Source organism: Ambystoma mexicanum, chromosome 6q (assembly GCF_040938575.1).
Source record: "Ambystoma mexicanum isolate Mex_15411 chromosome 6q, UKY_AmexF1_1, whole genome shotgun sequence".
NCBI classification, from domain to species: Eukaryota; Metazoa; Chordata; class Amphibia; order Caudata; family Ambystomatidae; genus Ambystoma; species Ambystoma mexicanum.
In genome coordinates, this window is record NC_090937.1 from 916,416,021 (window position 1) to 916,427,918 (window position 11,898).

Below are 11,898 nucleotides of genomic sequence, written 5' to 3' on the forward strand. Positions count from 1 at the left end.
AGGGGGCACCCCTTGTAACCCTCCCTGGGGGCAGATATCTGTTCCTAGGAAGGGGCATCTGACCCCAGGGAGGGATGCATGAGGTGGGGCCCCCCCTATCTGCCCCCAGGGAGGGTTGCATGAGGTGGGGCCCTCCATTTGGGGTGGGGGGGTTGAGGGCCACCCCCCGTTGCGGTACATCATGCGCTGCCAATTTAGGGTGGCCCTCAGCCCCCCCTAAAAAGCAGCCTGTAGTTTTGTATATTTTTTTTTTTGTTTACCCAACTTTGCTTGGTGCAGATGGCCACATTAGTGTGGCTATCTGCCCCCAGGGTGCCCAAACCCTACTGCCACATCTATTGGGGGTCCTGCCCCACCTTTTGGGGTGGCCCTCTCCCCCCTCACCCCAAATGGAGGTGGGGTGTACCTCACGCAGCCGTTTGGAGGAGGCCCAGGGAGGCCTGCATGAGGTGTGTCCCCCAGCCATTGGGGGTGGGGTGGGGGGGCACCCCAAAAGGTGGGGCAGGACCCCCAATAGATGGGGCAGTAGGGTTTGGGCACCCTGGGGGCAGATAGCCACACTAATGGGCCCATCTGCACCAAGCCAAGTTGGGTAAACAAAAAAAAATATACAAAACCACAGGCTGCTTTTTAGGGGGGGCTGAGGGCCACCCTAAATTGGCAGCGCATGATGTACCGCAACGGGGGGTGGTCCTCAACCCCCCACCACCACATATGGAGGGCCCCACCTCATGCAACCCTCCCTGGGGGCAGATATCTGCTCCTAGGAAGGGGCATCTGCGCCCAGGGAGGGATGCATGAGGTGGGGCCCTCCATTTGGGGTGGGGGGGGTTGAGGGCCACCCCCCCGTTGCGGTACATCATGCGCTGCCAATTTAGGGTGGCCCTCAGCCCCCCCTAAAAACAGCCTGTGGTTTTGTATATTTTTTTTTGTTTACCCAACTTTGCTTGGTGCAGATGGCCACATTAGTGTGGCTATCTGCCCCCAGGGTGCCCAAACCCTACTGCCCCATCTATTGGGGGTCCTGCCCCACCTTTTGGGGTGGCCCTCTCCCCCCTCACCCCAAATGGAGGTGGGGTGTACCTCACGCAGCCGTTTGGAGGAGGCCCAGGGAGGCCTGCATGAGGTGTGTCCCCCAGCCATTTGGGGTGAGGGGGAAGAGGGCCCCCAAAAATGGTGGGACAGGCCCCCCCAGTGGGTGGGGCAGTAAGGTTTGGGCACCCCGGCGCCAGATTGGCACACCAATGTGACCCTCTGCACCAAGGGGAGTTGGGTTACCAAAGGGAAAAAATGAAAATGGTGGAACGCTTTTTAGGGGGGGCGGTGGGGCACCCCAAAGGGTCAGGGAATTTTCTAATGGGATGGGGCGTTGACCCCCTCCCCCCCCACCCGCAATGGAGTGGGTGCCAAGTCATGCAGCCCTTCCTGGGACCAGATATCGGCTCCTAGGAACGGACGCCTGAGCCCAGGGAGGAGTGCAAGACAACCCCCCCCCTCCCCTATCTGCCCCCGGGGAGGGCTACATTTTGCTGGTGTGACCGTAGGTAACACATGTTCTTTGTTTTGTTTACAGCTTTTTCTACCCGAGCAGCTGCAACGTTATGCGAGTACTGTTTTTTATTATTCTATGGTTAGGGCCCACTGTCAGTGGGGTGGGTGAGACTGGGGCTGGATTGTTGGTGGTGTGGGTGGGAATGGCCCGTCTGGGCAGATCACCTCCAACTGTCCTGGAGTTGCGGCTGGGCTGCTTTACAGCTTTTCCCTTCGGGGAGGTATTGGCACACTGCCGAGACTCCTTGGTGGGGAGAAGCTGTAACGCAGGGCAGCCAGGGCTCCAGCAAAGTCGGCGGTAATATCCCTGGCCTTGGGCACTCTTCTCCCATGTGGGTCTTTGCTGGTGGTTCTGGGTATTACATTCTGGGCGATTTGCGTAAGTCAGACCTCTGTGGATTCCCACGGGTGTCCTCTTTTGGGAAATGCATGGGGTTCCCTGTTTCCCTTGCTGGCTGCGACACCCTAGGCCCAAATCTGTAGGTTGCCCACATGAACAAAATGGGCAGTGGCGAATGGCTTGGGGTTCCCAGTCGGTTACCCTTTTCCTTTTGCGCCACTGGTAGGTGCACCCACACATGTGAGGTACCGTTTTCATCGGGACACGTGTGGGGACACGGGACGGTAGGCCATGTGTTGGGGGCGTGTTTCGATGGGTGCGTCGAGCGAAATGTGCGGAAAAAGCGTTTTTTCCCCCACATTTCGGACTTTGCAGGGGTGTCTGGGTAAAAAAACCTGGGGCGATGTGCGCAAATCACACCTCTGCGGATTCCCACGGGTGTCCTCTTTTCGGAAATGCATGGGGCTCCCTGTTTTCCTCGGTGGCTTGGACACCCGAGGCCCATATCTGTATGTTGTGCCGGTCGGCAGAATGGCTGAGATTCCCCTCTGCAAACAGACTGGGGGTTGCTTGCGTTTTCGACTTGCCCCTTGCCGGCCAGGTAGGTGCACCCACGCATGTGAGGTACCGTTTTCATCGGGACACCTGTGGGAACGCGGGACGGTAGGCTATGTGTTGTTGGGGGCGTGTTTCGATGGGTGCGTCGAGCAAAATGTGCGGAAAAAGCGTTTTTTCCCCCACATTTCGGACTTTGCAGGGGTGTCTGGGTAAAAAAACCTGGGGCGATGTGCGCAAATCACACCTCTGCGGATTCCCACGGGTGTCCTCTTTTCGGAAATGCATGGGGCTCCCTGTTTTCCTCGGTGGCTTGGACACCCGAGGCCCATATCTGTATGTTGTGCCGGTCGGCAGAATGGCTGAGATTCCCCTCTGCAAACAGACTGGGGGTTGCTTGCGTTTTCGGCTTTCCCCTTGGCGGCCAGGTAGGTGCACCCACACATGTGAGGTACCGTTTTCATCGGGACACCTGTGGGAACGCGGGACGGTAGGCCATGTGTTGTTGGGGGCGTGTTTCGATGGGTGAGTCGAGCGAAATGTGAGGAAAATGCGTATTTTTTCCCACATTTCGGACTTTGCGGGGGTGTCTGGGTAATAAATTCTAGGGCGTTTTGGGCATATCATACCTCTGCGGATTCCCACGGATGTCCTCTTCCCGGAAATGCATGGGGTTCCCTGTTTTCCTCGGTGGCTTGGACACCCGAGGCCCATATCTGTACATTGTGCCGGTCGGCAGAATGTCTGAGATTTCCCTCTGAAAACAGACCTGGGGTTACTTGTGTTTTTGGGTTTCCCCTTGGCGGCCAGGTAGGTGCACCCACACATGTGAGGTACCGTTTTCATCGGGACACCTGTGGGAACGCGGGACGGTAGGCCATGTGTTGTGTTTGTGTGGTTTTCATAACGTTTTGACCCATTTGCTGGAGCCCTTTGTCTCACAACCCTTTCTTTTCCCAAATGTGACCTACATTTAGTCGCTGCTTTAGCCACCATACACTTTTGTAACCTGCACAAATCACCTACCCTTGAAAAGGTCTGCCTGTGGTCTTTCAAAAAATGTATGGCTGCCGTTCCTCACCACATTGGTTTTCCCAATTTACACATGCTAAGTGCGTCTGGTCAGGCCGTGAGCGTAAAACTCCTGTGTACCATGGCTCAGTGTTTGGCTTGTGTTATTGCTTGTTTTGTACAAACACTACAAAAATGGTATGTTCTCCTAACTGCAAGAGTCGGGGGAATGTAGCGGAGCATTGCTTTTCTCAAAATTCATAGAAGCCATTGCCGTACCAAGCCAACCATGTCCAACACATACCTTTTTTTTCAGTCATTTTCCCGCTTTTCCCCCATTAGATGGCAGTTTCCCCTACCTAGTTGTTGGCTGACCTATGCAAATCACCCCTTCCTAAACTTGGAATTTTGTCTACTTTTCAGAAATATATGCCTTTCTGTCCTCCAATTTGGCTTTCCTGCCCTTTTCTTCCATTCCGTCCATGCATGTCCAATTGGCAAAAATGGCAAAAATCGCCTACCTCTCACCAAACGGTTGATAACCCCATCAAAATAATTTTTTTCCATTTCCACTCAACCTGTTCCTGAAAGCCAACACATTGGGGAACTCAGCACAGCAAACCATTTGTTCCTAGCTCTTACAAGGAAAAAAACACAGGCTTCTTTGTACATCATTTTATTGGCATTTTTTGTAAAAACCCAAAATTTTCGCACATTTTCCTTATTTTCTCTCACCCCCCTACAGCAACCTGGGATTCCTGGGTGGCGTTACGACCGCCTACATGTGGGAAAAAAAGGAGCCAAATTGGCCGAGATATCTCATGTAACGAAAAAGTTACAAGCCATTGAATGGCCACATACCAAAATCACCAAAAAAGGCTCTGGCACTGGGGAGAAATACCCATGGCACTTAAAGGGTTAAAGGTCATAGACCTGGCAATAGAAAAGGACTGATGGACGATGCGTTGGGCGGAGCTAAGGAGGGCGGGGTTACGGCCACGTGCGGTACCCCACATAAAAAGAAAGGAGGGACACATTTTTGAAAAATGTGGTACTTTTTACAAAGTGCTCCGGTCCCATCCCACAGGACAGAGGAATGTCCCATAAGTATGGAGGAAAGGGGACAATGGACTAGGAGTAAGGTAATCACTACGGTAAGTAACTTTATTAATGCTATTAACTTAACTTGATGGAGGTATGAGTCCAAGGAGGTGCCCGTTGATGAACAATTGATAAGCGCAGTTAGATTGTCTACACCTGAAGGGGGGGGCAAAACCACTTAGATTCTTACCCCATGACCCTGAACAGGGGTCAATTGTATGTGCGATTAGCACCACTGTGTGAGGAAAGTTTTTGTTTTTGTTATTACGTTGATGTCTTATTGTAATGGAACACCAACATGTATACATGCGCTGAAATGATGGTAATGTTAATTGGAAGCAAACAAAATGCATATGCATAAATGCTAATAGACGTTAAAATAAAATGGCTGTGATAAAACACCTTAAAACAAAACCAGAGTTCTTGTATGACATAAAATTCATAGCTTTCTCTTCTCTGTTCTTATTTGTTTGGCTCCCATGCGAAGTGGATGAAGCCAAACCAGCACTTGGGAAACAGCGGGACTTGAGCACAAAAGGAACTACATACACTCCTTTCATTTATCAGGAAAAAGGTTCTCACAATGAGGCCACCCAATGTATTGTCAACAGTACCAACTGCAGCCACACCAACATTAGTTTCAGGAGAAACCACACTTTGGATAAAAAATGTGGCTAAATGAGGAGAGCAAAACCCTGCATCCATGGGCAGGACCTGGCTGCATCTCAGTCAGACTTCAGCCTCCTTTGTATTTCCAGGTGTTTTGGACTGCAACTGCGCTAGCATAGTCAACGGTGAGCTCTGACTGGAGTCGTAGTGAGAAAAACATGCAAGCTGCTTGGTACCGACCCACATTCCCCTTACCCCTGGTCTAAGCAATGACTGCCCAATTATTTTCCTACTAAAATAACTCTGATAGGGGAGATTATAATAGCCATTTTCCACCCTGGCAGAAGATCACAAATAGCAATTGGTTGCTCATTATTGTACCTAATGGTTATTCTTTGCACTTCCACCCACATCTATTATTCTTTGAAGTACTGGAAATATCTCATATTTAACGTTGTTTCAAACAGATGCCACTACCAAAACAGATCCTTTTCCAGCCGGAATTGTGCAAGGAAATGTTCACACACAGAATGAATACGGGACAGCACACCTCTGAAAGTCCAGTAATATAATGGGCTTACCTTATCTTGATGATTCGATCATCAAAACAAACTTCAGTCAAAAAACTATACAGTGCTAATTCTCAACTGCACAGTAGATTGGGCCTGAAAGTGACTGGCAAATTCTACCCCACTGCAGGCTGAGTGTAAATTCTAGGGCATGTCTTAAATTCAAAATTGTAAATCGTGCATCATTTGGATGGTAGTCTGCTTAAACCTCCACTGTTAGGAATGTCTTTCTAAAGTCCATCCAAAGGACTCTCTACAACTATTCTACTTGGCAATAAGAGCTGAACTACTAGTATACGTCTGTACCACTCAAGGTAATGGTAGTGTAGCGGAACAGTCAGGCTTATCATAGGAGGGAGAGAGGGATGTAGGGAGGTACAAAGAACGTGTAGCATACATAGGCCCAAAGAAACACTTGCACCCTTAGAGTTATGTAAAAATAATGTGTGTGTGTGTGTGTATATGTATATATATATGTATATATATATATATATATATATGTAAAGAGAATTCTCTAGAAAGGAAAGTACTATCATAATAAGCAAACACAATATAAAACCAATACAATACTTCTAAGTAAACCACAGTGTGAAAGACATATGACTTGGCAGTATGCAATTCCAAGTAAGTAAAACCAGTATTATAGTAAAATGTGAGGGTTATTCAGTACCAGGAATAACATGGCGGTACATCACCAACACACGTGGATAAACCCTTTACGAGCCTCCAATTACTTTCTATAATAGTGGAAGCAATTTAGAGGTAAGTAATAACCTTGAAATACTTTTTAGAATGGCCATATGTAATTCAAAGGTAATGTGATGCATTTGATTATGTAATCACTACTTTCCCAGAGATATCCTCTCCTCATGTGGCCAGGGAACGGCAGCCACTATCTGATCCTGACCCTATGCGCGAGGGAGGATCACATGCGAGTGTGCAACCCTCAGCGGGCGAGTGAGACATTATCGGATGAGACATGGTAGATCCCTTTCCCTTTTAGGACTATTCCCTCCATTCCTTATGCCTTGATGGCATATTGCGATAATACCTTTCATCCACCAAAAAGCTTCAAAACCAAAAAATGAGCAATTCCAGGCCAGATGGAGCAAATAGAATCGCAAAATAGAAGATTAAGGGAGCCCATGAGTTCTGTCCGTCCATATTATACACCCTGTATAAAAATATAATCAAACCAAGGAGAATTCCTGAGACTTGGAAGCTATCTCGCCTCATACCAATATATAAAAAGGGAACCGAACGGACCACACTAATTATAGGCCCATAACACTTCTGGACATGGAGAGTAAAATCTTCTCATCCCTGATCCTTAGCAAAATTAACTAATCGGTAGAGCAAACAGGCAGGATTAGCAAGGTACAATTTGGCTTGCGGAAATGTAATGAAACATCTCTTAGTTGCACCATCATGGATATTCCGCACCACAAGGCAACTAGAAAGAATAGCCCCCTAATCTTTCTAGGCTTTCTCGACTTCTCATCAGCAGTTGACCTTGTGAATCAGGGCAGGCTGTGGGGGAAACTGTTGAAATGGGTGATTCCAAGGGGTTTGTTAAGCATATTAGAATATCTTGATTCAAATACATATATCCAGATAAGGTTGGGCATCAGGAGGAAATCTCTCAAGAAGGATCCCCACTGAAAGAGAACTTAGGCAGGGTTGTGTCTTCCTTTGTGGCACCCAGTTTAGGTAAATTGAAGATACACTGGTTACCATATGCTGCTGATGTGTAGATTCTAGATCACACACAATTAGGGCTTCAGTGATTATTAAAAACTTCATGATTATTCTATATTGAATGACCTAATGGTAAACCAAAAGAAAAATAAAATAATGTGCTTTTCAACAAGTGAGAAAACTGTAGGATAAACCTGGTTGATGGATAAGATCCCGCTTGACGTTACAAACAGCTTTCTGTATCTGGGATATCCGATATTCAATTGCCTTAATAAAGTTCCCCTCTTTCTAAATCTCCAAACAAAAGTAGATGACATGATACCGAAAATTAAAAAGATACATTTCAAATATGGAATATTTTCCATTAAGCCAGTTGTTAGATATTATAATGCTAAAGTAGTCCCTGTGGTGACATGTAGTCTATAGACTGTTCTTTCGCATCATTGTAAAACATTAGATCTACTTAAGAGTAAGATGGGTAGAACTGTCCTGCAAATGCTAAAATGTCTGCCGATAGCTGCAGTCGGGTCCAATTTGCGTTTGTCTCTAAAAAGTAGAGTAATTTGGGGTGGCCATGATGCTACTGTGAAATATAAACCCAGCATCAGATTTGTTATGTAGTGACCTAACTGCCCTAAGCATAGAAGGCAGCTGTGACTACTTAATGGCTTGGGTACGCAGCTGTAATAAAATCCTGACTGGCTTAAATAGCTGTCAGGAGGAACTTCAGGAAAACCCATGTAAGATAAAACAATGGTATTGGTACTGGACAGTTATTCATACACAGCTATCGTGCTATAAGTTGCAATACAATCTGTCGCAGGAACACAAAAGGAAGCCTCCCGACAAATTTGAGGTTGAGATTCAATCTGGTGCAAACTAAAGAGATTCTGAATAAAAGGAATACATCCGAGTTTCCAAATGCTATTTGTTGGTTTTGTATTAAGGCAAATGTTATTGGAGAAATGACAAGGTGTGTCATTTTAGATTGCCCTGAACTAATGGACGTCTGTAATGTTTTGTTTGGAAAATGTGTACATAGGATGCACTTTATAGTGTCGGGTTGTTTCTAGGTGTGTGCCTTTTCTGGCAGCTCGGCCTCTGGCTCATTGCAGTTTTAAGATTTTTGAAACAGATCAAATTAATTGTTGGATAATTAAATGATACTTCAAACCTTCCATTAAGTGTGTCTGGGAAATCAGTCTTATTTAAGTACGGAAAGAAGGATTTTATTGGAGAGTAATTGTAGGTATACCAAAGTTGTTTTGAGAATTGTGTGAAGTGTTGACTAAGGGAGATGGACTAGTAGAAACTATACTAAATTTGCACTAATTTGAAACTAATTGAATATCTTTTTTTTTTAAAGAGTAATGCACTGACAGTTTATTGAATAGTAGGATATGTAAGAGATTTCATGTACATGTTGGCTTTCCTTCATGTGTTGTCATGTATATGTTTTTTATATATGTCTATAAAATTGATATGTGAAAGGTTTTATGTTAAAACCAAACACAATAAAAAATAATTACTCCTATTTTCTTTTTAGGATTGAAGAAACATCCGACTTATTAAAATATTCAGCTCATCCGTCATAGCATTTTGAAATGGTCATTTGCATTATTATTTTGTAGATCTGTAGATTTAATTATGCAGTTGTGTTGATTTTGTTTTGTGACATGTTGCTTTTGTTTTACCAAAAATAAATATATTTTTAATAATTTTAAACTTAAATAATAATTTGTCCTCATTTCTTATCTTATGAATTGTATGTGTATTAATGCTTTTTATCCTGTTAAAACACAATTGTCAAGTATTTGCTTTCTTTAGTAGGGCTTGTAAAAATGTGTTTATAGGTCAAATCAATTCAGCAACATTTTTATTACAAGTAACACATTTGCTGTGCATAGAGGGAAATGTGCTGCAGTGAAAATGTAGCATTGCCACAAGACAGCTAATCGGACCATGCATCCATAAGGCAACAGTCATCGGCTGGGTGTATGACGCAGCTAACAACAAACATTCAAGTTATTCTTTTCTGCAGCTAATTCAAGCTGATGAAATGTCTTTGGTGTTCTATTTCTTTAATTTTTATTCTGTCAGATATTCGCCTCATTACACATTTCAAGATCTAAAGAAAGCAATATGTCAAAAAGTACTCCCAGGAAAATCCAAATGAAGAAAGGAGTGCCACAAATTGTTCTGGTTTATTGCAGCAGTCTGTGCTCACTCCTTTTGGGAGCACCTATGTGATGAATGAGGTACAACTAGGATGGTGGTGCAACTAGAATGGCCGAGTTTAGGCATAGTTCACCAACGCTACAGATTTCTGAGATTCCTCTCCTGAGGACTGAAGTGCAATTTACAGTGTATTGTATTTCTTTATTTGTATAGCGCATCAAGACCCAGCAGCAACTGAGCGCTGCTAATTACATATAATAAGGTTGTACAGTATCACAAATATATTATAACCAACAGAATAGTAAAACAGTTGGATAGTCCTAGCAGGATAATAAACAAGTATACATGACGTGACAATGAGGAAAGAATCATCTTACGTTAATACAGGTAGTGACAAGTTACATGGCTAAGTGCAGTTGTAACGGAAACGCTATGTGCAGGTTGTGATCCTGGTTTAAAACCCAGGTTTTGACTTTGTTACGGAACACGGTGAAGAAAGTTTCAGCACTTATGGCGACGGGAAGTGTGCAATTTCTTTGCCGCCAAGACAGGGAAGCTGACCCCGCCTGCTCGTTGTTGGTTAAATCTTGGTATAGTGACACTATAGGTCTGTGCAGATCTACTAGGTCGCGTTGATGTGTGTCGTGTTATGGTGTCACAGAGGTGCCTTGTTATGGAGGCAATTGTGTGTTATGGACAGTGCTTTGAAGTTTATCCTTTGCTTGACATTAAGCCATTTCAGGTTCTGTCTAACTGATGTGATGTGCTGTTTCCTCAGGATATTACAAGCTGATCTAACAGCATTGTTTTTCATGACTTGCATTTTATTGATGTTGAGTTGTGATGTTCCTAGGTAGATTGTGTTACAGCAGTCTAGCTTTGATAGTACTAGGGCTCTTGCTATGGTAATGCAATTGTTGGATGATAAGTAGGGACGACATGCTGTGATAAGTTTACATGTATATAATGTCATGGAGGCTAGGGCATTTGTTTGCCTTGTCATAGGCAGTCTAGCATCAAGGTAGATACCAAGTGTTTTCACATCATTGGCTACTTTAATGATGTTGCCGTCGATGTTGAAGGCTGGTCCTATATATATCATTGAATTTTTTTACTGTCTACAGAATAGTCACCAGAAATGGGTATGAGTACCTGGCTGTCGTCGCGTAATTTGTATACGTAACGCCCAGGTAGTCAAGTATGTCGAATAGAGGCTTGGTGAAAACATTGTAAAGTGTTGGGGGGACACATGAACCTTGTGGGACTCCACAAGAGACTGGAGTAGGGGCTTCAGATGCAGTAGCTGCAAAGACCCTCATAGATCTGTTGCTGAGGAATGATTTGATCCAAGTATTTGCCTGATTAGAGAAGTAAGCTGCGGATGTCAAATGGTTCCAGAGGATTTCATGATTCACCAGATCAAATGCTGCTGATAGTTCAAGTAGTAAGAGGAGGGCAGACTTTCCTTTATCTTTAAGTCCTTGGATTTGGGTCTTTAAGTCTATGAGCGCGGTTTCCGTTCCGTGTCTTAGTCTGAAGCCTGATTGTCTTAGGCCTAGTAGATTATTAGTTTCCAAATATTGCTGAATTTGGAGGTAGGCTGCGCGGTCAAATATTTTTAACAGGAAGGGTACCGTAGTAATAGGTCTATAGTTGGAATGGTTGTTGGGATCTAAGGTCGTTTATGTAGTTATGAATGGAGTCAGTGCCAGAGTAGCTTCCTTAATAATTGTAGCAGGGCAGACATCACCCTTGCAGTTTAAGGTTTAAGTTTAAGTATGATTGACTCCACTTCTTTTGAGGTTTGAAGCTGAATTTTGGCAGCCTATGGTTGAGTGTTGGTGGAGTATTCTTTGGTAGGGCATGATCTATGAGATTTTTTTTGCATGGATATTTTGTTAAGAAGGAGCGTAATTTTGTCTTGTAGGGCATTCTGAATGTGTGTGCACCATAGGGTATCCTTGGTGCAAGAGTCCGGTATGGGAGTGGGTGATTCCAGTTCTTTCAGGATATTGAACAATTTCTTGGTGTTGGAATTAGCTTTCTCAATTCGATCGCTGTAGCTATCTTTTTTGGCCTGAACAATTGCTATTTTATTAGAGATCTTTGTTTTGTTTAGAGCAGGATTTTTTCCAGGTTGTTTCAGCTGAGCGTTTCTCTTTCCTAAGTAACTTTAATTGAGGCGTGTACCACTTGTTGATATGGGCCCAGGGTTTGGACTTATGCAGTTTGAGTGAGGCTGTTTTGTTAATGGCATTGAGGATAGCCTCATTGTACAAATCTGAA

General features: G+C 44.6%; 1 protein-coding gene across 5 annotated transcripts in view; it reads left to right on the plus strand.

Annotated features, from left to right (window-relative positions):
* The window catches only part of CEP44 (centrosomal protein 44), a 362,898-nt gene extending 353,727 nt beyond the window's left edge, over nt 1-9,171 (plus strand). For all 5 annotated transcript variants that reach the window (XM_069631425.1, XM_069631427.1, XM_069631423.1 and 2 more), the window contains one exon: nt 8,981-9,171. In XM_069631425.1, the coding sequence (XP_069487526.1) occupies nt 8,981-9,029 (49 nt within the window). In that variant the 3' untranslated portion in view covers nt 9,030-9,171. The remainder of the gene's footprint in view (nt 1-8,980) is intronic.
* The last annotated feature ends 2,727 nt before the right edge of the window (nt 9,172-11,898 follow it).